General features: G+C 43.2%; 2 protein-coding genes across 5 annotated transcripts in view; one reads left to right on the top strand and one right to left on the bottom strand.

Moving 5' to 3' along the window:
* Positions 1-6,192: 6,192 nt before the first annotated feature.
* Positions 6,193-12,333, bottom strand: LOC108519304 (uncharacterized). Its single transcript, XM_017858217.1, is given in 3 exon segments — positions 6,193-6,648; positions 11,851-12,074; positions 12,182-12,333. Coding segments are annotated over 3 exon segments (789 nt in total). The 3' UTR covers positions 6,193-6,235.
* Positions 11,770-25,421, top strand: part of ELOVL5 (ELOVL fatty acid elongase 5) — an 86,541-nt gene continuing 72,889 nt past the window's right edge. For 3 of the 4 annotated variants that reach the window (XM_017858222.1, XM_017858227.1, XM_017858229.1), the window contains exon 1: positions 11,770-12,467. The gene's annotated coding sequence lies outside the window, so the exon portion shown is untranslated. Of the gene's footprint in view, positions 12,930-25,421 lie in introns of all 4 variants that reach the window. The other variant, XM_017858224.1, reaches the window with a different exon arrangement.

The following is a 25,421-nucleotide window of genomic DNA, read 5'->3' as shown; positions in this document are numbered from 1 at the left end:
AAGAAAGAAAGAAAGAAAGAAAGAAAGAAAGAAAGAAAGAAAGAAAGAAAGAAAGAAAGAAAGAAAGAAAGAAAGAAAGAAAGAAAACCCTAACTTTCCACGCCGAAGTAACAAAAGGACCGGCGGTTACTCCCCTTGACCTTTTCTGCCCGGCAGACGGAAAATTGGAGGTCGGCAACAAATCAGACCGATTGCGGGTCCAGTCATCCTTTGGAACTCTGTAACTCCACTCCAGCCTCTGAAAGGTTGTCATCCACAACCAGTCAGACTGATTGCGGGCTACCACTTCATTTACATGAGGTGAGCATGAAGTGGCCAAAGGGAAACAAACCTCTAGAGCATATTTGAACCCAAGAAGATTCTGTATTCGGGTCCTTGAGCCCCTGCACCCGTAGCTCCCACACTGTGGAGTGTACTTTAGTTTTCAATAAATCCCTGCTTTCGTTCTTTCGATGCTTCATTCTTTCTTTGCTTTGCTGGGCGCTTTGTTCAATTATTTGTTCAAAATGTCAAGAACCAGGACAACCTGCAGTCACGACCTTCTACCGGTGACAGGCCCACACTTTCTCACAAACTATGACCTTGGCCAGATGAATCTCAACCTGTTTCAACATCTGCAACTGGTGGTCATACCCATCTTTTCCTACAGACTCGTTAAAAGGATTAAGTGAGAAGCAAAAATATCTAGCAAAAAATTACAATCAAGCCAAATTGCTTTCTGTGCCTTTAAGGGTTTTTCTCGTTGTTTTGTTTTGTTTGGTTTGGTTTGGTTTGGTTTGAGAGAGAGTCTCTTGCTTTGTGGCCCAGGCTGGAGAGGAGTGGCTCGATCTTGGCTCACTGCAAGCTCCACCTCCCGGGTTCACGCCATTCTCCTGCCTCAGCCTCCCAAGTAGCTGGGACTACAGGAGCCCGCCACCACGCCCGGCTAATTTTTTTGTATTTTTAGTACAGACGGGGTTTCACTGTGTTAGCCAGGATGGTCTCAATCTCCTGACCTCGTGATCCGCTTGCCGCGGCCTCCCAAAGTGCTGGGATTACAGGTGTGAGCCACCACGCCCAGCCTTTTTTTGTTTTTTGCTTTTTTGGGGTAGGAAAGGCGGGAGTAACCTTTGGAGTCAACAGAAAAGCCACTAGGTTTCCTCTTCTTATCTTCCCTGGTGAGTGATACTTTTTGGAAGATATCTCAGAATTTTTTTAAAAGTTCATTTATGAAATATAACAAGAAACATTTTCAATATCATGAAACTTATGAGGATACAAAAGCAAATATAATTTTAATCACAACAGGAGCAGTCTTTTATTGTTTTACCCCCACTCTCGGGGATCCTGGACACGCATTAACTGTCTACAACGGAGGGCTCATTCACGATTATAAAAGACAGTGAAAGATGAGTAACGATTTAAGGCTTCTCTCCAGAGGCCCTTCTCCACCTCCAGGTTTAGGCTGAACTGCCTACGGGGACCGTTTTCTTGCTGCCCAATCTCCCCCTCTTCTCCCGCCCCACGCGGTTCCACCCACTCGCGCGTCTCGGGACTCTGAACGTCCAAAGCTCCAGCCTGGACGCTCTGGGCTCTGGATCTGAAGGGCGTGGGAGCACCGGAGTCAAGACCGCCTTCCATTCTTCCCTCAAGGCCTGGACCACCCTCCGATCCCAAGGCTGCGTGGTCCGGGCCGCACAACTCTCCTCTCCCTAGCTCAGTGCCTCCTCCGCCCCCACCCGACGTCCCCAGGCAGGGTCAGCGCGGGGACGAGGTCTGGTCATTGCCCGGGAATGACCCGGCCCGGGCGCGAGCTCAAGGAGGGGAGGGGGCGAGCGCGCCTCGCGAGGCCCCGCCCCATCGCCAGATGCGGCGCTGTTGGTGCGAGGTGATTGGTGGGTGCGGCCGCAGGATGAATGGGGTGACCGCCGCGGGGGAGCGGGGCGGGGCCGCTGAGGGCGCGGGGCGGGCCAGAGGAGCCGAGTGGCGCAGGGCGGGCGAGTTCCGCTGGGGTGATGGCGGCACCGCCCTAAGCCACTGGCAGTTAACGGTCCCCACGCCGCGCGAGTGGAGGAGGGGGCCCCGGGCAGGCCCTGGTACCCGCGCCTGGCGCGAGTGTGCCCACCGCGTTCCGGGAACCCAGAAGTGATGGTGGCCCCCAAGGGCCTGCAGTCCACACTGGGGGAAGGGATTGCAAAGGGAAACCACGCCTGCTCCTCAGGCCGGCGACAAAGGGCGTCCCCGCCTTTGTGGATCCCTACCGGGTTCTCGGAGCGCGACGTGCCAAGAAGGCCTGGCTCCTTTGACTGGAATTCATGTCTGGACACCGTTTTTCTTCTGTCCCTACACTAGCACCCCTTTTTGACTCTATATTTTAGATTGAGTCACTCAGGCCAGGTGGCTCACACCCCTGATCCCAGCGCTTTGGGAGGCCAAGGAGGAGAATCGCTTGAGCCCGGGACTTCGAGGCTGCAGTGAGCGGCGATCGCGCCACTGCTCTCCAGCTTGGGCGACAGAGCGAGACCCTCTCTCTAAAAACAGGAAGAAAAAAAAAAATGTGCGCACGCTTTATGCCCGGCATACCCCAGTGACAAGGCAAACTTGTTTCTGCCATCCTGAAGTGTAATAGGGAAGGTAGGAGGTAAAAATAAGTAAGCAAAACAATTACGGATTGTGCTAAGTGCTGTGGACAAAGTAAAGTAATGGCTGAGGAAGAGGAAATAGGGGAGAAACTGATTTTAACCAGGTGTGGGAAAGACCCATCGTTTTAAAACGATGACTTCTCAATTGAGACTGGGAAGGGGAGAGGTGAGCAGTTTTAAGGAGAGGGTATACAGCCTTTGCAAAGGCCTTACTGCTACAATGCCTTTTCCTCATCCTCTTTGACATCTGGATTCCCATAGCACGTTTTTTGCACTTCCTAAGGCACATCGCCGTTTACCATATATTAGTAAAAAGTTTTATCACCTCAATTCCTAGCACATACCAAGTCCCCAGAGAATAGTCAGTAAATATGTACTTAGCATCCACTGACTTCCAGATTTCTCGCTATGTGCGGAGGGTAATTTAACAAGTGAATTCATTCATGAATGAATGTTTTCTGAAAAGTAATTCTGTCTTTTTATGCCTGTTCTATGCATTTACTGTGCCCCACTTTATCCCTACTCTGTGGGAATTTTTCTTAACCACAACACAATTTTCCAGGCTTTCAGACTTTCAGAGTCTAGTTACTCCTTGCTTGGCTGATCTAATAAACTAATTGGGTCTACCCATTAGTGAATGAAAGTTCAATGCATTCTCCTCCCCATATAATGTCTGTGTTTTGGTTTGTGTTATAGTAAGCTACAGTACCTTAATTCAAAATAATTAATGAAGTGAGAAATTGAGGCACTTGACTATCCCCGAATTGAGAAAATGTTTACTGATATTTGGGGGACATGGGTTGAGGAATGACGTTTCCTTACCAGTAAGTTCCCTAATCAGTGAAGAAGCAGCTTAATTTGTTTTCAAAGTTGCCTGCCTTGACCTCTTCTTTTTGAAATTGGGCAACCTATACCCATATGTGTATATGTTTTTCATGATATGAGAAAACCATTTTGGGAAAGGTACATTCTTGTGACCGGTATATTGACCTAGTTATCAAACACTAGGCATACCTTGATTGTTTTGATAAGTAAAGTAAATAAACTTTATTTCAATTTGTCTTTGTCTGATTCTGTTTTAAAAAGTATTATCTATCCCTACATTACAGATTATCCCAAAATCTAGTGGTTTGGAACAACATTTTTTGCCTCAAACTTTCTGCAGATGAGGAACTGGGGCATTGTTTGCCTTAGCAGGGTTCTCTACCTCAAGATATCCACTGGGCCCGGAGTAATCTCAAGACTTTTCCAGGGAAGGATCCACTTCCAAGTTCACTCATGTGGTGATTGGCAGGATTAGTTCCTCAAGGGCTGTTAGATTCAGAATCTCAGTTCCCAGCTCCCTGTGGACAGGAGACCAACCTTAGTTCCTTGACATGTAGACAGTTCCATAGCACCTTCCTTCATCAAAGTACGCAAAGCCAAGAACTTACAGAGGGAGTGCCAATAAGATAGAGGTCACACCGTCTTTTCTAACAATCTAGGAGGTGACATTCCACCATTTTTGCCATGTTCTATCTGTTAGGAACAAGTTACTAGGTCCAACCCACCAACATGACTATCAGGTGGCAAAGATTATTGGGAGCCATGTCAGAATCTGCCTACTTGTCATTAAAGTACAATAAACTGTGATATGAATTGGGGGCTCCAGTGTTTTTTCTTGCACATCCTGAAACAACCTGTGTCTTATTAGCTATCTTTATCATGAGGAAAGTAAATGGTCTTCTGAAATTCTAGCTCAATAAACGCTTATTGAATGCCTACTATGTACCTGTCACAGCCTGCTAGAGGTGCAAAGATGAATGACACATATTCTTCATTTGACTTAGGAAGGAGAGGTAATAAGCAAACAATTACAATATTAATATTATAAATGATAAAAAGCCTGCACAGAATGCTTTGGTCATGGGGAAAGAAGGAGGGAACATTTTGGTCTACGTCACATTCAAGGAAGTAAAAGAGGTCAGGGGAAGTGAAGAGAAAAATGAAAAGATTATGTTTAGATTAAGACTCAGTAAAAGCCAGGCATGGTGGCTTACGCCTGTAATCCCAGCACTTTTGGAGGCTGAGGCGGGCAGATTACCTGAGATCAGGAGTTGGAGACCAGTCTGGCCAACATGGTGAAATCCCATCTCTACTAGAAATACAAAAATTAGCAAGGCGTGGTGGCTCACACCTGTAGTCCCAGCTACTCGGGAGGCTGAGGCACAAGAATCACTTGAACCCGGGAGGTGTGGGTTACAGTGAGCTGAGATCACAGCATTGCACTCCAGCCTGGGCAACAGAGTGAGACTTGGTCTCAAAACAAACAAACAAATGAACAAACAAACGAGCAACAACAAACTCAGTAGAAGTTGGCCAGGCGTAACTCAGGCCTATAATCCCAGCACTTTGGGAGGGCGAGGCAGGTGGATCCCTTGACCTCAGGAGTTTGAGACTAGCCTTGCAAACATTTTCTACTAAACACACACACACACACACACACAAAATAGCTGGGCATAATGGAATACCCCTGTGCTGCCAGCTATTCGAGAGGCTGAGGTGGGAGGATCACTTGAGCCTGGAGGTTGGAGGCTACAGTGAGCCAAAATGGTGCCACTGCACTACAGTTTGGATGACAGAATGACAACATATCTCAGGAAAAAAAAAAAGTAGTTAATCTTATGCATCATTCTGTATTTTCTAGACTTTAAACCATCTAAAATTGTCCCGATTTTATGCTCATAGGGTATTCGAAAACGTTTACGTTTTATACCCTAATTCTTTCTATTGAAATACATCTTATAGAGAAGACTTTAACAGTCAAAGCATGTCATTTAACCATTCAGATTAGAAGGCAACACTGCAATGCTATTTAACTCAAAAGAGTATTGACTGAGTGAACTTGACACAAACTTGAATTTGGGAAGAAAAAAGTGCTTTACAATCAAAGGTCAAGAAATAGTTTTCAAAAATAATTAAACTGCAACACAAACTTGTAGAATTTCACTTGAGTCTTAACATGCCACATTCACTCTTGGCAAAAACTGAATCTGAGGCTGTGAAAATAAATTGTACTACCAGTTTTTGACATGCAAAATCATGTCTGATATTGCAGGTAGACAAAAGCAAGGCCTTTTATGACACATTATACTGACAACTAAAACATCACATAACTTAGAATGACTAATTCACTTATGGCTAAGTTTTAAAAAACTTTTGTTTTACAAAAGATAGAATTAGCACCAAGCATATTCTGTACTGTATCACCAGCTCCAAAAAATCTCATAGAGCACTTTCAGAACATACTACTTAACAAGAACATGCTCCTTAACAATAGAAACCACATTGCTGTTTTTTGTCAGTTGTTCACAACTAGTTTTTTGGTTAAAAGCTTATTTATCTTATACTTTTGTTTACATCCTGGAAATCTTTAGCTATTTAATATGTTACAGAATAAAATAAATCAATTGTGAAATGTATCTTTTAATAACCAGCAAAGACACATTGACTATCTATCTTAGATTAAAATCTTACCTTATCTTCAGCATATTTTAGCATATGAAGAAGTTGAGAACTGAGAATCTTTTTTTTGCAATTGTATAACTTTATTTGATGTATTTGATGATCAGTGATTAGTTCTCATCCACATTGACTATCTGTAGATTTTTGAAAGTGGTAACAGGTACATAGGTAACCAAAGTATAGAGCTTATTTGGTGAATCTTCATTTTCATTACATTTTCTGGACAACCACACACGGATTCGGTATGGGACATTCCTTATTCCTTTGGCCCAGACAGCTTTGTTGAGCCTGCTATCAATGTGCGCATCTGGAGTTCCCATCTCCTTCATGGCAAATTTCTGAATCTCTTTGAGTGCCCGCAGGGCATGCTTCTTGAAGCCCATTCCATGGATGCGCTTGTGAGTGTTGATGGTGTATTCTCAGGTCACCACCTCGTTGATGGCAGAATGGCCCTTTTTCTTCTCGCCACCCTTCTTTGTGGGAGCCGTTCTGCTGGGTCCAAGTTGGAAAGGGAGAACTGAGACTTTAATGTAAATCCTAATTCTGCACTAACTGACTGTGCAGCCTTGGTCATGTCACTTAACTCTTCTGTGGCTCAATTTGCTTGTCTCATTATAACGTTGAAAGCATAAGGGAAAGAATTGTTACAAAACTGGATTCATCATTGAAATAAATCTAACAGTTTTTATTTCAAGAGAAAGTGCTTGATATTCAAGATAACTGATGCATGCATAGAAAGTGTAAGATATCCCAAATTCATTGCGATTTAAGACCAAATAATGTTTCTTTTTCATTAAAACTACAATTACAGTCTTCTTTCTTTATAGCACTTTTAAAATGTTAAATATTCCTTTGGAGCATGTTAATTTTCAGATTTTAAAATTTTAGAAAGGCAAAATGACAAATTTATTACATCTACTGTAACAGGGAACAGAAAATTATAATCATAGATAATATTTTAAAACTATTGTAATTAGTGTTTTCTTTCTCTTTGACTTAATTTTGGCCAAATGATACCTAGTAAAACATATATTATTGACTTGCATTTCAATTTTACATTAATTCATTTGTTCCTCTACCAATTCAATAAATATTTATTGAGCTCCTACCAAGTGCCAGGCAGTGTTCTAAGTGCTGGGGAAACAGTGGTGAAGAGAACAAATTCTGTGTTCTCAGTGAGCTTATGGGGCTGTGGGGATAACACACAAATATTAAAAAGTAAATATAGTATGCGAGTGTTAAGTGCTAAGGAGAAACATAAAGTATTCCAGAGTGTGAGAGGCAGGGAGGGAAGTGTTGCAAATTTAAAGGGAGTGATCCAGGGGAACTCTCTGAGAAAATGACAGTGATGTAGCAACCAGCATGAAGCAAGGATGAAAGTCTTGGAGATTTCTGGGTTAGATCATTCTAGGCATGAGGGAAAGAGTAAATGCAAAGGCCCTGAGGCAGTCTAGTGCTTGGTATGCTCAAGATATTTCTTGAGGTTATTGTGGGTGGGAAACAGAGTACCTGTTGAAGGTCAGAGAAATGGCAAGGTGCAAAATCATGAAGGATCTTACAGGCCATTGAAAAGATTTTGACTTTTACTCTCAGGGAGATGAGAAGTTGCTAGATGACATTGAGCATACACGTGACATGATTTGGCTTTTGCTTTAAAAGGATCACTCTGGCACCTGCTTTGAGAATAGACTATAGGCAGCAAAGGCAGAAGTAGAGGTCTGGTTAAGAGACCATTACAACATTCTAGGCAATGGATGATAGTGACTTAAACCAGGTGGTCATGGTAGAGATGGTAAAAAGCAAACACATTCTGGATATGTTTCCAAGGTCAAGTAGTAGGGTGTTGCTGATGCATTGGATGTAGTAGGTAGAAAAAAAGAGGAGCTAAAGGCAACTCTAAGGTGTCTGATCTGAGAAACTGGGTCCATAGAATTGTCATTTACAAATCTGGGGACTACTGTGGGAAGATCAGGTTTGAGGGCCAGTTAAGAGTTCATTTTTTTGTTATGCTTAATTTGAGATGTCTTTTGGATATCTCATTTACGAATATATCTCATTTAGAGAAGTCATTAATAGGTAGTTAAATGTATAAGTCTGGAATTCAGGGAAAATGTGTGGGCTGGAGAAATACATTTGAGAGTCAGCAGACAATAAACGAAATCCAAATGCATGAAAGGGGATGATATTACCTGCAAAGCAAATGTGGATACAGAAGACCAAGAATGCAGATCTCTTTCATCGCCCAGTCACTCATGGAGAGAGTACTAATGAGGGTAAAAGGAATTGGAGAAGAAAAAGCTAGAGAATCCACAAATTGTACAAATTGTTCATTCATTAATCAAATATTTATGAAAATTTGTGATTTGCCAGAAATTCTGCTAGCCATTAAGAAAACAACATAGCAGACCAGGCATGGGCAGTGTCTTCAAGTAGTTCATATTCATCAAGATGAACACTCAAGGACAAGGATAGAGATAAACTGCAGTACATATGTTGAACAGCAATGAAGAGAAGGAACAGCAAAGTAACAATAGAAGTATGGAACTGACTCCAAGGTCTGAGGAGGACAAGAAACTGCCTTTAATCTACCTCTGCCTTCAACAAAGACAAGCCAGGCCTGTGGGAATTCTGGGCAGCAAGATAACAGAAAACACAAATTAGAACAGAAAAAAAAAAAATTGGCAGCGGAAGAGTGGGAATGTAGGAACCAACAGAGACTGCAGTGTCATCTTTAGCATAAAATAGCGGTCACTTGGCCTATATTTTAGTCAACTTTGACACGTCTAGAAGCAAACATTGGCTTATATCTTTTCTGAAAGGATATGTTTCATTATGTCATGCAAATATTTCCTAATGAAACAAGTTTCACTACTCAGAATTGTATTCTAATGAAAGTTCCAATTGTATTTTTTAATTCAACTGCAGCTGCTATAACTATAAAAACAAATTGCCTAGGATGTTAAATACTTTCCTTTTCAAAAGCAATACTGGTGCAACCTTCTAATACACTTAGAAGTGTGTGATTTGAGGAGATCTGAGCTCAATTATGAAAACTAAGAGCAAAAGGAAAAATGTTACTAGAATTTAAAAACAAATAGAAGGCCAGGCACAGTGGCTCATGCCTGTAATCCCAGCACTTTGGGAGGCCGAGGTGGGTGGATCACCTGAGGTCAGGAGTTCAAGACCAGCCTGGCCAACATGGTGAAACTCCATCTCTACTAAAAATACAAAAAAATTAGCCAGGTGTGGTGGTGGGTGCTCCCAGCTACTCGAGAGGCTGAGGCAGGAGAATCGCTTGAACCTGGGAGGTGGAGGTTGCAGTGAGCCAAGATTGTGCCATGGCACTCCAGCCTGGGCAACAAGACTGAAACTCCATCTCAAAAATAAATAAATAAATGAAGGAGAAAGAAGAAAATATTAATAGTTAGCTATTGAATAAAGATAATTCAACAATCATTTCTTGGGGGACTACCATGTGGATGCCATGAAGAAACAGGTAATAGTTACAGGGTTTTGTTAACTGTACCTTATCTGGACTCACATTGTTGGATAGCTGGGTTAAAAGGGCAAGGATGGCTTCAGCACAGTTTCCAGAACCCAGTTGGCCAGGAATCTGATTCTGATGCTACCTAAAACAGGTTCCTTGAACCCTGTTATTTAGTAAGCCTGGCATTGGATCCTAGGGATTCTTTTGATTTATTTGGAAAAAAATCCCACAGTTAAGTTGGGGAGTCATTTCGGCTCCACTATTTTTCTTACAGCTTTACTCATGAGTGCAATGATGCAGAAATATGAAGTAATTGTTAGGGTGGGAGGAAGCTTCCCCCAGAGACATATGACACATGATAAACATTACATTGTAATATGTAAAATAATACATCTGTGTATATATATGTGTACTGGGAACTCTAAGTCTCTGGCTGGAGAACTAATGAGAACATGACCTTACCAACATGTTTGAGAGGAGTTAATAATCTAATAATCTTGGGATGTGACTATCTGATAGAGGATTGGAACTCTGGAGCTGAAAAGGGACGGTGATGGCGAGGGGGAATAAGAGTTCACAGATTCCCTCATCTAAAACATATTTATTGAGCTCTTATGTGCCAGGGATTGTACTAAAATCTACAGATCAATAAGGAGCAAAATTCAACATGTTTTCCCCTTCAACGGAATTTACAACCTAAAGTGGTGGTCTTTAAAGTAGGGTACATACACCCCAGGGATTGACTGAGATGATGCCATCAGAAAGCAACCACAATACAGGGTGGTGATGCTATAATGGAAACCAAGAAACACGTCAACAAAGAACTGTGTAAAAAGGCAGCCTTTTGGGGATGGGAAGAAACAGTAAAACGTCATACTTAATCACATAATGAGAAAAATCACTTGATATTTAATGCATAGCTTGACAGTTATATAAGCCTGAATTTAAAATAAAGATATTTTGGTCAAATGGGCTTAAAACATTTTATTGATGGGTAAGCACAACACAAGTGTAGTGTAAAACAAGATTTTTGGAATCTCAAGTTAAATTAGAAACTTTTAAAACCTGGAAAGGCAAAACTTAGATGGGATGACAGAGATGAGCCCTGGCCTTGGGCTACTACTGGCAGAAGAGTGAGGAATGGAGGAGATATCTCACCAAAATCGTCTATGCCATCAGCATATGCTTTCTGCGTGCCCCTTGATGTTCATAGCAGCATTTACCACTCTGCATTGTAGTTGCTTCCTGACTGTATCATTTTCCAGGCCCAAGAAGTCTTTGAAGGTTTTAGATTTCAAATACCTAACATAGTATCTAGCAAATTGAAGCCATTCAGTGTTTGTGGAGCTGAATGGCAACTGACAATCTGGATTATTTGTATATGTTTAATTTACTTAATTTGTACATGGTTTGTATACTTGCATTCCTATTGCAATAGCCCACTGCCTGGAACACAGCTGGCACGTGATAAACATTACATTGCAAACATGTAAAAGAATAAGTTTGCGGGCCAGGCTCGATGGCTAACGCCTGTAATCCCAGCACTTTGGGAAGCCAAGGCGAGCAGATTATCTGAGGTCAGGAGTTCGAGACCAGCCTGGCCGACATGGCGAAACCTCATCTCTACTAAAAATGCAAAAATTAGCCGGGCGTGGTGTCGCGTGCCTGTAATCCCAGCTACTTGGGAGGCTGAGGCAGGAGGATTGCTTGAACCCGGGAGGTGAAGGGTGCAGTGAACTGACATCGTGCCACTGCACTCCGGCCTGGGCGACAGAGCCAGACTCTGTCTCAAAAAAGAAAAAAGAATAAATTTGCCTACATTAAATGGTCAGCTGTTAGGTGGATGGACATAGAGTAGTAAGAATACAGCAAGAGGTGCACACGAAGAAAGGCTAAATATCTGGGGTTTGAATGGGGAGGCGGTAGGTTACAAGGCTAATGAAGGTCTTTAATTATCCAAGTATCGGTGAAAAACAGCAAGGATTTTCCGTTTATGCCCTGAACCCCTTTTGTCTTTAGTGCTTAAATTTGCTTAGCTGAAAAGACACTTATTCCATCTTTCCTTATTTAACAATCCTTTAGAATAATTTCTAGAGTAGGAATGGAGTTGATAGTGGCCTCCAAACAAAAATCAGAATCCCTAAGAAAAATACACGGTAAATCCTTTGCCAGCGAGTTAAGGTTATAACAGTTCTGAGTCATTTTGTTCTTGTTGCTTTATCTTGTTCAACTGCAGACCTTCACTCCAGCGGTCTCCGTGGGCATTTAACCCTTTCAGCTTTAACCAAGAAGTGGATCCCCCTTCAGAATGACATGAGTCATAGAGGAGACCGTAACGAGGGTGGGCTTCTGCCACCCAAATGCGGCCACAGACTCCTCCACGCCTGGCAGTAAAAAAACCAGAGTTCAGGGCATCGAGAACTTCACTGGGGCTATTGCGCAGGCTCTGCGTTCCACGCAGGCTTATTAGGAAGAAAGGAGAAAAAAATTTCCCAGAGACACGTGAAACCGAGGAGGCCAGCCCCGGCCTAGGCTCTGCACCGCATCGGATTCTGGAATTTACAATCACGAAAGTTCTATTGTCCCGCGATTGGCTCCGGGGCCGCATGACATCATAGCGCTTGATTCATCCCTCGGGTCCCGATTGGCTGGCCGCGCCATTGTGACGTCACGGTCAGCCCACGTTCTGATTGTAGACAGCCGGCGCCTTCCTCTTCCCATCGCGGCGGGTCCTAGCCACCGGTGCTTCTTTCTACATCCTCCTCTGCCCCGACTGCCACCCGCGCTCCCGCCGCCGCCGCCGCTGCCGTCGCCTTCCTGTTGCTCAAAGCTGCTGCCGCCCCTCGGGCTAAAAGGTAAAGCCGTCAGCTCCGGGAAACTTCGCCGGGGACCGCCGCTCGGCCATGACACCCGCGCGAGCGCGCGGCCGGCAAGCGGTCAGAGAGAACTGCCGTTAGGTCTCGGACCTGGTGCCGAGAAAGAGCTGCCGGAGCGGCCCCCGCTTCGCCCGCGGCCTCCAGCTCCGCCGGTTCTGGGGTACAGCCCGGCTTCTCGGGCACGGGGAAAGGGGTGCGGGCGCGGGCGGCTCGCCCCACGCCGAGGCTGAGGCAGGGCGCTCGGGAGCGTTCTCTGTGTTACGGTCGCACCTGTGCGCGCTGACAGGCGCCGCGGGGCACGACACCGTGCCCAGACCAGACGCGGGAGGGATGGGTCTGTCCGCCTGGGTCCTCCCGCCCTGTCGGCCGGAGCGCGCGGCGGGAGATCCGGGGGAGCGCTCTCGGAGGGAGCGCGCTTTCCTTGGAGGCGGCGAAACCCGGGTGAGTTCGAAGAGCCTGTGCGAGGGTCCGCGGGCACCGGGCGCCGCTGGGGGGACCCTCCAGCCTTTCCTTTTTTTCCTGTTCTCTCCGCCTCCGTTAACCCTTCGGACCTTCCCTCCTCCTCTCGGAGGGAAGCCTGCTAGCTCTGGAGCACTTCAGTTTTTATTAAAACCAGACAACGGCAGCCCTCGGTACTCTGGGAGGGATGAGGCTGGTGAAAAGGCGAGAGGGCGGGGGCTCGGGGGCGACCGGGGCGGTCCTTTCTGGGAGCCTGATCGCTGGAGAGGCGGGAGCGGTTGGCGGCGAGGGAGGCGCGCGGCGCGGGGGCGGTTCTGCCCTGGGCTGAGGGAGCTGGAGTGTGTGTTGTGTTGCGAGATGTAAGGAAAAGTGCCTTTTTACTGTTTCCACGTCAGTAAGACTCTCCCATCCCACTACGTCGGGTGGAGGGAGTAATGCCTAAAGCAAGAGTTCTTGCTGTACCGTATCTGGCAACCGTTCCGTGTTCTTGCACTTGGCGGTTCCCCCCGCCCCATCCACAATTGTGAATTAAGCTCCTTGATTGCAAATTTGGAGAATGCATTTGGCCAAGTTATGCAAAGTGGCGGGGGGGGCGGTGTGGGGGTGGGGTGGGGAGGTCTCTTTCGGAAGAATCCGGTGCATGGTTTATTAGCTGGACCGAGGAACCGAGAGGTGCTGGATGGCATTTGTGGGGAGCAAGCAGCCTAATTTGTTTTAAATAGCGGGACCCGTGGCAGGAAGTGCTTCATAGAATTGTACGGAAGAGCTGATGTTGCTTGTCAGGTTTTGTAACTCGTTCTCTTAACCGCTTGGCAGATAACCTGTTGGTCTGCACTTGTTTTCCTTGCACGTCTCAGCCAAAAGCATTTGATGCAGAATCTACAGATGGAGACAGGCGGTTTTGCATTAGATGGCCGTGGACAAACGTTTTAGCCTTCCATCTGTGGTTTGGGACAAGCGGGTTACTTTTCTAGTAGCTCAGACACTGCCTGGGATTCTCCAGAAAACTCTGCACTTGAAACGGAAATGTTACTCATTTTCCTTTTAGATTTTTACCCTAGATTCTAACCTTATTGCCAGAAGTTTTCTGTACTGTTTCGCTTTTGCATTTTCGCTTCTATTTCTAATTGAAGACAAAGGGAAAATTTTATTGATACAGATAGGTAATGTTACAGAATGTAATACAGAACTTTGCTGAAAAGTGACAATAGAAGGTATACTAAAATTTGATAAGTTTTTCAAGAAAAATATCTTGTAACTTCAGATATTGACCTCGCCTTGACTCAATTTCCTTGTCTATAAATGGGGGTTTTATGTGGCAGAATCATTGTGGATTTCAAGAGATAATACAGATGAGAACCCAGCATTGGGTCTGCCAAATGGTCGTTTGAAAATGTTTCCTTCTCCTTCCCTGAAATCAACAGCTTCTTCTTGGTTACAGACCTTAATTTTTGGATGTTCGATGTTTGCAAGAATCTTTTTTTTCACTACCTCCTCTTTTGCTCCCTGCATAATCATTGCTTGTCTTTCTGCTTCTAGAGGTGAGCATCTATCCTTGGGTGTCTTATTTCCAGCTTGAATTACACAAATCAAAGCAAAACTGTTTTCTTTTTTTGAGGGTAACTTTGGTGCCTAGGTGGGTAGTTAGTAGAGAGTGTGAAAAGAGAGTTTTACCTGTTTCTTTCCTGGCTACATTCTTCTCTCCTAAAACATTTTGTAATTTTTTTTTTAATTCCTCCTCTTTGCCTGCCAGCTCTTCTGTTATCAGAAGGATAATCCTCTCATTAGTTACCCATAAATAAATTTTTCCTTGAATACTTTCTGTGTCAGGTACTTATTAGTACACACATGTACCTAAATGGTTGCTTTCCACACGTAATTCTTGTAACACCCCTGTGAGGTTTTATCCCCTAGTTGTCTTTTAAGAATTGAGGAGTACTATGAAGACACATGCACACATATGTTTATTGCAGCACCATTTACAGTAGCAAAGACTTGGAACCAACCCAAATGCCCATCAATGATAGACTGGATGAAGAAAATGTGGCACTTATACACCATGGAATACTATGCAGCTGTAAAAATGAATGAGTTCATGTCCTTTGCAGGGACATGGATGAAGCTGGAAACCATCGTCCTCAGGAAACTAACACAGGAACAGAAAACCAAACGCTGCATGTTCTCACTCATAAATGGGAGTTGAACAATGAGAACACATGGACACAGGGAGGGGAACATCACACACCCGGGCCTGTCATGGGGAGGGAGAGCATTAGGACAAATACCTGATGCATGCAGGGCTTAAAACCTAGATGATGGGCCGGTTGCGGTGGCTCATGCCTGTAATCCCAGCATTTTGGGAGGCCCAGGCGGGAGGATCTGGAGGTCAGGAGATCGAGACCATCCTGGCTAACGTGGTGAAACCCATTCCCCACAAAAAAAACAAAAAAAAAAAAAAAAAAAAAAATTAGCCGGGTGTGGTGGCAGGCACCTGTAGTCCCAGCTGCTTGGGAGGTTGAGGCAGGAGAATGGCCTGAACCTGGGAGGCGGAGCTTGCAGTGAGCCGAGATTGTGCCACTGTACTCCAGCCTGGGTGACAGAGTGAGACTCCCTTTCAAAAAAAACCTAGATGATGGGTTGATAGGTGCCAGAAACCACCATAGCACATGTATACCTATGTAACAAACCTGCACGTTCGACACATGTATCCCGGAACTTTAAAGTGGAAAAAAAAATCTCAAAGAATTTCTAGGATTAAGGCCTAGAGATGACAAGTGACTTGTCCAAATTCCTGTAGCTGTGTCTCCTGCAACATCTCTGCTCCTTCATATATCCCCGTGCTGCCAGGATTATTTGTCCAGTGGGCTCTGTGCCATTATGTAATACGGTTACTCCATAACTTAAAAATCTAACCTGTGTTTAAAGGTTCTTGTTAATCCATCCAAGACTCACAATTTATTGTCTCTTAAATCTATCTAAAATCTGTTCCCTTGTAGCCCACACTCGATTCATTTTTTAAATTCCTTGACTTCTCAGTTACTGATTATGGATGTGAGGGGCTGGATACAAAGATGAATGACAACAGTTCGTGATTCCAGAGGGTTTCCTGATTTAATATACACTTTAAGCCCTGTATACACATATTTAATCTACACCTTGTACCAAAAGAGAGTCAGAAGCAGATTTCTGGGAACTTGTATCTTTATATCTGATAAAGCTTCATGGCAGAGCTATCCATGTTAGATGTATCAGGGCCTAGCACTCCTGAATTGGTCAGGATGCCTTAAGGTGATTGACTTAAGCCTTGGTTACTTGAAGCAGTAACTGGAGCAGTGGACATTTAATAAGCTGGAGGCCCATCCCAGAATCAGGGAAGTAGAGTTAAATCTCCTCAGCTAGCTACTTCACCTTTAAGAAGGGTGTTCTTCACCTGCAGAACACAGGAAGTCAGCTACAGCGTCTATTGTAAGGACCGAATGGATGATTGGATTAAACGAAATTGGCTTGAATTAAAATTAGAATTTAGCCTTATATTTCATAAAGGACTCTTAGTTGATAGGCAGGAATAGGAGGACATGCATTCTAGGCAAGAGGGAGTTTGGAGAGTAAGCTAGTGTGGAATCATTGGGCAAAAAGCAAATAGCACAATTGGCAGAAGCTGGTTTAGGAGGCAGGAGTGGAAGAAAAGGCGAGAAAGTCAAGTTATTGATGTAATAATAATAATGGCTAACTTTTACTGAGCTATTACATGTCAGACCTTGCACTGAGCCCCTCACGAGGACTTATTTCTATTATTAATGGATGCTACAGCATTCCCATTTTACAGGTGGAAAGAGGCCCAGAGTTTAGACATTTGATTTGAGGTCACAAAGCATTCCAGCTTAGATCACCTTGACACCCTGGCCTGCTCCCTCTCCTAAGGTGTTTGGTAGAATACCACCAATAAGCTTTTGAATGACAATGAGGACATTCTGAGTGCTGTGCTCCAGAAAGACAGGTTAGAGTGTAGGGTGGATTGGTGTGGATTTGTTAGAGATGGCCAGGGCATTGAAAAGGCCTGACCTGAAGCCACAGCCATGAGCACAGACTGGAGAGAGGTAATTGTGGGAGACTGTTTCCAGGATAAGACCTGAAGACCAATTAGATTTGAGGGCCAGCAAGAGGAGGGGTACTCTTTCAAAGAGAAGAGGGAGCTTTGTAATCAGATGGAAATAGCCCCACAGCCTAGGCAGATATCCAGACTAGCCATTTCTTCCAATTCCTCCTCTTCACAGCCAACCTTTGTCTCATTTTTTTGGTTGCCTTTCTGCAAGAACGTGTTTCTACCACATTTCATCTATTGTCAGCTTTTCACATTTCACATCTGGGTAGAGGTGGAGCTTATAATCAGTGGCATCTTAAAACCACTGCAGGTAACTTTCCACATTTTAATATTACAGAATTGGGATGCCTCCTACATTTGTCCCTAGTAAGAAGAGGAAAGCCGCAATATTACCAAAGGTGGTGCAGCCAGATGCTGGCAGAGCCAGGCTTCTGGGCTTCTTCCACCAACTGGGTTACCTCTGCTCACATAATAGATGTTAAAACACATGTAGCTTCACGTTAGGTTTATAGTAAAGCACATACATGTTTGTGTGTTTATTAAAACTGAAGTAATTTGAGAAGATTGGAAGGCATGATTGTTTAAGTAGGGTCCCTCATTCTTTATAGAATCTGGCTGCGTTGGTTTCTTGTCCTAACTTGAAGAAAATCAACTCTGAGCATTGGTCTCTTTTCCTTTAAAAATGAAAGATTAAATTTTATTTTCATTTTGCCTAGAGCAAATTTTTATTATTTTATTTTATTTTTTATTTTTTCTTTGTTTCTGTTTGGCCAGGGATAGAGAATGAAAGTGAGATCATTTAGATCTTAGAAAGATAGATGTTGGCTGGGCACGGTGGCTCAAACCTATAATCCCAGCACTTTGGGAAGCCATGGTGGGCAGATCACTTGAGCTCAGGAGTTTGCGACCAACCTGGGCAATATGGTAAGACCCCATCTGTACAGAAAACACAAAAATTAGTTGGATGTGGTGGTACATGCCTGTAGTCCCAGCTCCTTGCGAAGCTGAGGTGGGAGGATGACTTGAGTCCACGAGGCGGAGGTTATAGTGAGCTGTGATTGCGCCACTGCCCTCCAGCCTGGGTGGCAGAGCCAGACCCTGTCCCAAAATAAAGAAAGAAAGAAGGAAAGGAGGGCAGGAGAATGTCAAAATCTGTGATGGAGATTGCAGCAGCAGCAAGCTGCTGGCTTTCTCTTTATGAGATTAAAACGTAACTGCTGGAGATGTTTTGGCCTATCCTGACCTGGTTTTCAGTTTCTACAATAGGAACCCTCACCCCCAACCCCAGTTTCAACCCGTAAATGTTATTACCGGCCTTTTTGGTTCCCACTGTCATGTTTGCTCCATGGTAACATTTTTAGTTGACTTGTAGGCATTCACTTTTAGAATTGTGTAGTCCCTGGATTTAAAATATTCATACTTGGTGACCTTTTAGAAAGACTAAATTCCCACTCTTCTCCTCCATCCTCTTCTGCCAGTTCTGTGTGAAGTACAGTTGTAATTGCGTTCAGGCATGAGTATGTCTTAGTATTCCTTATTATTAGGTTGGACTTTTGTGCCTTTTATTTGATGTCTGCTTGCTGACTGGGATTTAGGAAAAAATTTCTGATTTATTTTAAGATTTTTAGTGTTGATACTGGCATGCTTTCTCTAATTGGGAGAATAACAATTTTATTGAAATATACCTGTGATTTTAAACTGTAATCTTTATGGTTATATTAGGTAGGCACCGTCTTACGAGCACAGGCTAATTATAGGTTCCATCTCTGTTAAGTTCCACATTTATCTCATCCTTTTCCTCATATCAACAATTTCATCCTGTCACAATTAATCTCTTATAAGCCCATGCTGAACAGGCCTAATTAAAGCCATGCTGGCGAGTTGGCCACTTGGGTCTGTGTTTTATGAGTTTCTGAACCCCAGAGTACTTGTTCCTCTTTGGTCTTGGCACAGCAAATGCTACAACAAAGTGAGTGTTATGAATTTCTCCTTCCCCAAAGAATAGTTCTTATGATACCAAATTCAGTAATTATTCATTTGCTTCCCTGAGAGTTTGAAAATGTGGTGTATCTCCCTAGGGGTAGTATTCAGGGTACTTTTGCTTCAGTCTTTGGCAGAAGAAATAATACTTCAATATTTACAGAAGTTGTTGACGCCTCCATCAACTGTATTTGTTATAAGCATCTCTGTGAAAATTTGAGTTTGCTTCTGTCCGAACTTCTGCATATTTATCTCTGTTATGGATCTGAGGTTCATTTAAAAGAAGACCTTCTGTACTTCTTTTAAGTAAGGACAGCTGTGGGAAGCAGATTGGGTTGGCAGCCATGCACCTATACGGGGTTCCATCTCCGCCACTTAACGTCTGTGTGGGCTTCAGCAGGTAAGTCACCCTACCTCTTTGAGACCCTAGGATCTGTCTAGAACCTGGAAGGTGATAATCCTGTGCCTACTTTGGAGGGTGTTAAAACTATCAGTATTGTACATGAAAGTTAGGTGGGGCACTGACTTAATTTGATTAGCATAGTAAAAACATCTGAAGCATTGTTTTTAATAGCAAAAGATTGGAAGAGTTAGTAGACTAAATGTCCTTGAGAAGAATAAATTGTGCTACAGCTGGGCAATAGAATATTCTACACATTTTAAAGAGAACAAAGCTGTTCTGTGGGTAGTGAATATAGGTGCTTGGTACCACATAATGGGCACTTTTTTGAAATGTTCAACTTATATTAATTCATTGTGGCTTCACAAAAGCCCACAAGTTTGGGACTCCAATTTTACAGATGAGGAAAGTAAGATAAAGGTTAAGTCGCTTGTCCAGATATCCACAGCTAGTAAGTGACAGAGCCAGGATTCAAACCCAGGCAGACTGGCTTAAAGACTCTAATCTTGGCCACACTGCTCTTCTGTACACCTGTCAGACCTAAGTAGTGATCTTTGTATTTGCAGCTTTAGATACATGAAACAAGGTTGAGTTTCTTATTCATCATTGTATTCTGGGAGGTTGACGGTATAATCAACATATAGCTTCTGTTGACAGTAACTAAATAAAGGTTTAGATAAAGAAAGCTAATAGGGAATAACATTTATGATCAGTACTTGAAAGGGTGACCATTTGTTTCTTCCATTACTCCTTATTTAGATAATTTGAACTTAAACCTCTTTTTTGGGGAAAATCAGAAGTGTAAACACTGAATAGCTTATAATTGTTAGTATAAGAAATCAGTGTTCACTAGCCTGACTGGTCTAGTGTGGCTGGATTAGTGTGACTGGTCAAGGGCATCCAGCACTGGTTTCCTTATCTGGTCCTAGCCCCATCTGGGTTTGATTTACAAGGTATATATGCTCAGAGAAATGCAGACTGGGAGGGAAGGACATCCAGATTCTCTAGGGAGCCTCTTTCTTCAGATTGCCTCATCTCCCTTGGGTGAAAATGTAAGTCAGGTGTACAAGTTGTACAAGTCATGTATAGCTTGACAATGGGAATACTTTTTGAGAAATGTATCCTTAGGCAATTTTGTTGTTGTGTGGTCATCATAGAGTGTTCTTACACAAACCTAGATGGTTACCACATACATAGGGCGTATGATATACCACACTGCTTTTAGGCTACAAACCTGTACAGTAAGTTACTGTACTGAATACTGTAGCCAGCTGTAACAGTGGCAAGTATCTGTATAGCTAAACAATGAAAAGTTACAGTAAAAATATAAAAGATAAAAAATGGTACAACTAAGTAGGGCAGTTGCTGTGAATGGAGCTTGTAGGACTGGAAGTTGCTCTGGGTAAGTCAGTGAATGGGGAGTGAATGTGAAGGCCTAGGACTTTACTGTACACTCTAGACTTTATATACACTGTACACTTAGGGTACATTAGGTTTATAAAAAATATTTTTCGATTAGGTGTGGTGGTTCATGTCTAATCTCAGCACTTTGTGAGGCTTAGTTGGGGCCAGGCATTTAAGACCAGCCTGGGCAATATTACAAGACCCCATCTCTACTTATTTATAATAAAAGATTTTTTTAAAAATATGTATTATTTTAATATATATTTTCCTTAATACATAAACTGTAGCTTATTGTAACATTTTATTTTATAAACTTAAATTTTTTAAACTTTTTGACTCTTTTGTAATAATAATAGCTTAAAATACAGGCTATATGGCTGCACAGAAAATTCTTTCTTCGTATCCTTATTCTTCAAGCTTTTTTTCTCCTTTTAAAGTTTTAAAATTTTTTTTTGTTAAAACTAAAACATACACATTAGCCTAGGCCTATACAGGGGCAGGATCATCAATGTCACCGTCTTCCATCTCTACATCTTGTCCCACTGGAAGGTCTGTAGGGGCAGTAACACGGACAAAGCTGTCATCTCCTATGACAAGAATACCTTCTTCTGGAATACCTCCTGAAGGACCTTTCTGAAGCTGTTCATAGTCAACTTTTAAAAATGCATAATTAGAAGGAATACACTCTAAATGATAAAAAGATATAGTATACTAAATACATAAACCAATGACATAGTTGTTTATCATCAGCATCAAGTATTATGTACTGTACATAATTTTACGTGTGATACTGTTACAGGTCTAGCTATGTGGTTGGTTTATTTACACCAGCATCACCACAAACGTGTTACTGCTATGGTGTCACTAGGCAATAGGAATTTTTCAGCTCCATTATAATCTTAGAGGACTACATTTTTGTATATGTGGTCCGTTGGTGATTTAAAGGTCATTATGCGATGCGTGACTATTATTTTGAAAACATTCTGATAGAGAATGACATTAAGTCATTTTGATACAAGGCCCCATTAAGGGCTGCTGTGCTGGGCCATGGTGTTCAGGCTGTAAATCTTCCACCACCTTCAGTTCTCCGAGGATCCTTAGACTCTTTCAAAACTTGAATTTTCTTTCTGGGTGTGGGAGACTAGGTTTGGCAACATTGTAATGGCTTTAAGTATGAGCATTCCTAAAATAAGAGAATCACAAAATTTATGGGGTGGCTTATATATTCACGTGGAACCTGAACGGGTGATAGAACTGTTGGTTTCAGAGACACGCTATAGAGGAGATGAATACACAATTGCTAGACTGTGTGTCCCTTTAAAAAATGCTATATTGTAGCAGGATTTTCCCCCATTTTTTACACATTTAACTCTACTTTTCCCTCTCCTCACTCACCCTCACACCCAAACAACAGTTATAAAATGTGGGTGTGTAGATTGAGTTTTAAAAAAGAAATGTGTTTTTGTGTTATATGCCTTATTTATGTTACACAGGCTTGAATTAAAATCTTTTAAGACATTTTCGTTTGGGGGGGTTGCATAACTAATCTTTATTATGTTTCTCTACAGTCTTTTAATTTCAGCTGAAGGTATCACTGCCTTTGTGTACTTTACACAAATTAAATTGGGGAATTCAATTGATAATTTCCTCAAATGGTAATTTATTTTGAATATTCAAGTAATCACATCAGTTAAGAGACTGCACTCAGGTAAGAATCATCAACAGTTGCCCATAGCAGAAAATGTTGCTTAAAAGTCTTTTGAATATTTGTTTCCCTGTTATTTGCAATTGCAGTCTTTTGGTTTAGATGTTTAGAATATGATTGAAGTAGAGCCCAGACTGCTTAAGCTCAGGCTTTAAGGGAACCATGAGACGTGTGTGTAGTATCTTGGTGTTTGTTACCTGTCTTGGCCATTGATTGTCTTCTCTATAAGGATGTTTCCTCCAAAAAGGAAGTTGCCCTTTGAAACAGGTGCCCTTTGAGCTTCTCCAGAGAGCCCCATAAAGACATGATCCCGGGACCTCATGTTTCTAGGAGAATGTAATATTGTGATGGTTTCATTTTCAGAGCAGCTCCCTTTTCTTCCCTTTGCAAGGAGTAGGAACAAAAGCAGCTTTTGTTCCCTTTGTTGCCTTTGCAAGGGCTTAGAATAGGCTCAGCGTGACCCAAGGGAAGTTGGATGTGACTAGTGACAGTAAGGTAAGTACTTTTCGCTGACCCCCTGGTACAGAGTTCATGCTTGAACTTATCATCTTTTTAAGAAATGGAACTGGCATATTTTAAAAGGTCTCTTAAAATTTAAAATGTGGGTGAACAGTTGCAAAGTACTGTCAGAAGACCAAGTCTCATTGCATGATCTCCTTGCCCCATGGATTCAAATATCCATCCACCCACCCACCATCCACTCTTAGATATTTATTTCTAGCCCATCTATTTCTTCTGAGCTCCACACTCACAACTTTTCATCATTGGGTTCCCCACATACCTCCCCTGTTGACCAACATAGTCTGGAGCACCATCCTCCACCAGTTTGCCCAAGCTATTAAGCTGGAAGCAATGCTTGTGTTCTTCTCTCTCATCAACCACGCTCTTACCAAACTTTGCTCAACTGTCAGTCACCAGGTATTACTCATTCATACTCTCTGTCCTTCTTAGCTTATTCCCCTTCCTCACATTGCCCCAGCCTTCTGTAGCACATCAGATCCTTCCTGGACGACAACAACAATTTCTCCTTGGCTCCTTTCCTCTGTTTTCTTGATTCCTGAAAATTAGATGAGGCAGTACCTGTATAGTGCTGTGCATAGTGTCTGGCATGTTTATCTGGCACATAGTGTAGGTATTTAGCAATTATTTGCCTGAATGTGTCTCTAAATACATATGTACCTTTCAAATATAACCAGTCCTATAATATGTGCTAATGGCTGTGTGAAACTGAGTATGCCTTGGTAGCCTGAGAATACATAATGTTTCACAAATGAAGAGCCTACTTGGGCAAGAGACTTTAGCAGGCCAGTTGCCTTGCTTCCAACTGAAGGAGTAGAATACCAACAGCTCTCAGACCATACAGATTGCTAGACACCTTTTCCTGTTGTGGCGTGGTGCAATGAGGAGCTCTTACCTATGCCTGGAGACATGCCGTCTAAGGACTCGTTGGCTGCAGTCTGTGCAGATCTTCAGATACAAGGAGATGGCCATAGCTGTGGTGCTCTGCAGATGTGGCAGTGGCTTCATCAAGATGAACGAGGGGCCCCTGGAGAAGATGAAGCTGCTCACATTGCAGTACAAGCTACTAGAATTAGGTCTGCTTCTGGACAAGGAACAGCTTGCTGGAATGGACATCCATGTTTGTGTGAAGGGTAGTGGTCATATGGTTCAGATTTATGCTGTCCTTCAGTACATCTCCAAAGCCCTGGTGCCCTGTTACCCAGAATATGTAGATGAGGCTTCCGACGAGATCAAAGACACCCTCACCGGACCTTGCTGGTGGTTCACCCCTGTTGCTATGAATCCAAGAAATTTGCAGGCCCTGGTGCCTGTGCTAACTACCAGAAATCCTACCAGTAAGCCCATCACAAAGATCAAGGTTTACTTTTATAGTAAACAATGGTTGAAGGTCTTTAAGGTTAAAAAAAAAAATTGCTAGACATCTCACCTGCCCTAGAAGCAGAGATGACACACGTGCTATTATTTTAAAGGGCCTTGCTTACCTGCCTATTACCTGTTAGGGCTTTCAGGTGCAATATGCCAATGGTAGACCAGTGTGCGTGGCACTGTTCCCAAGGACGGAATAGAGTGAACTTTGATGTCTAGGCACTCAAATACTCCATAATAAAATGATAGTGGAAACCGGCACTCTTTTTTTTTTCTTTATTTCTTTTTATTTTTGAGATGGAGTCTTGCTCTGTCACCCAGGCTGGAGTGCAGTGGCGCGATCTTGGCTCACTGCAAGCTCTGTCTCCTGGGTTCACGCCATTCTCCTGCCTCAGCCTCCCGAGTAGCTGGGACTACAGGCACCTGCCACTACGCCTGGCTAATTTTTTTAATATTTTTAGTAGAGACGGGGTTTCACCTGTGTAGCCAGGATGGTCTCGATCTCCTGACCTCATGATCCACCCGCCTCGGCCTCCCAAAGTGCTGGGATTACAGGCGTGAGCCACTGCACCCGGCTGAAACTGGCACTTACTCCCATTGCCCAGGATGGAGTGCAGTGGCACTATCTCAACTCATTGCAGCCTCAAATTTCCCAGGCCCAGGTGTTACTCCTACCTCAGCCTCCTGAATAGCTGGGACTACAGGCAAGCACCACCATGCCCAGCTAATTTTTTATATTTTTGGTAGAGACGGGGTTTCACTGTGTTGTCTAGGCTGGTCTTGAATTCCTGAGCTCATCTGCCTGCCTCAGTCTCCCGAAATCCTGAGATTACAGGTGTGAGCCATTGTGCCTGGCCTGGTCCTCTTATTTAACCTTGTTTTGTTTGGCAGCAACATTGAGCCCAGGCTAAAGTAGACCATACATGTCGGACAGAGCTTATCTGCTTCAGTAGCCACTTGGTCAGTATTTGTTGATCACTCAAACCCACTCAGTGT

This window comes from Rhinopithecus bieti, unplaced genomic scaffold (assembly GCF_001698545.2).
Source record: "Rhinopithecus bieti isolate Rb0 unplaced genomic scaffold, ASM169854v2 scaffold_48474, whole genome shotgun sequence".
In the NCBI taxonomy this organism is placed as follows: domain Eukaryota; kingdom Metazoa; phylum Chordata; class Mammalia; order Primates; family Cercopithecidae; genus Rhinopithecus; species Rhinopithecus bieti.
This window is presented reverse-complemented; position numbering and strand designations above follow the sequence as displayed.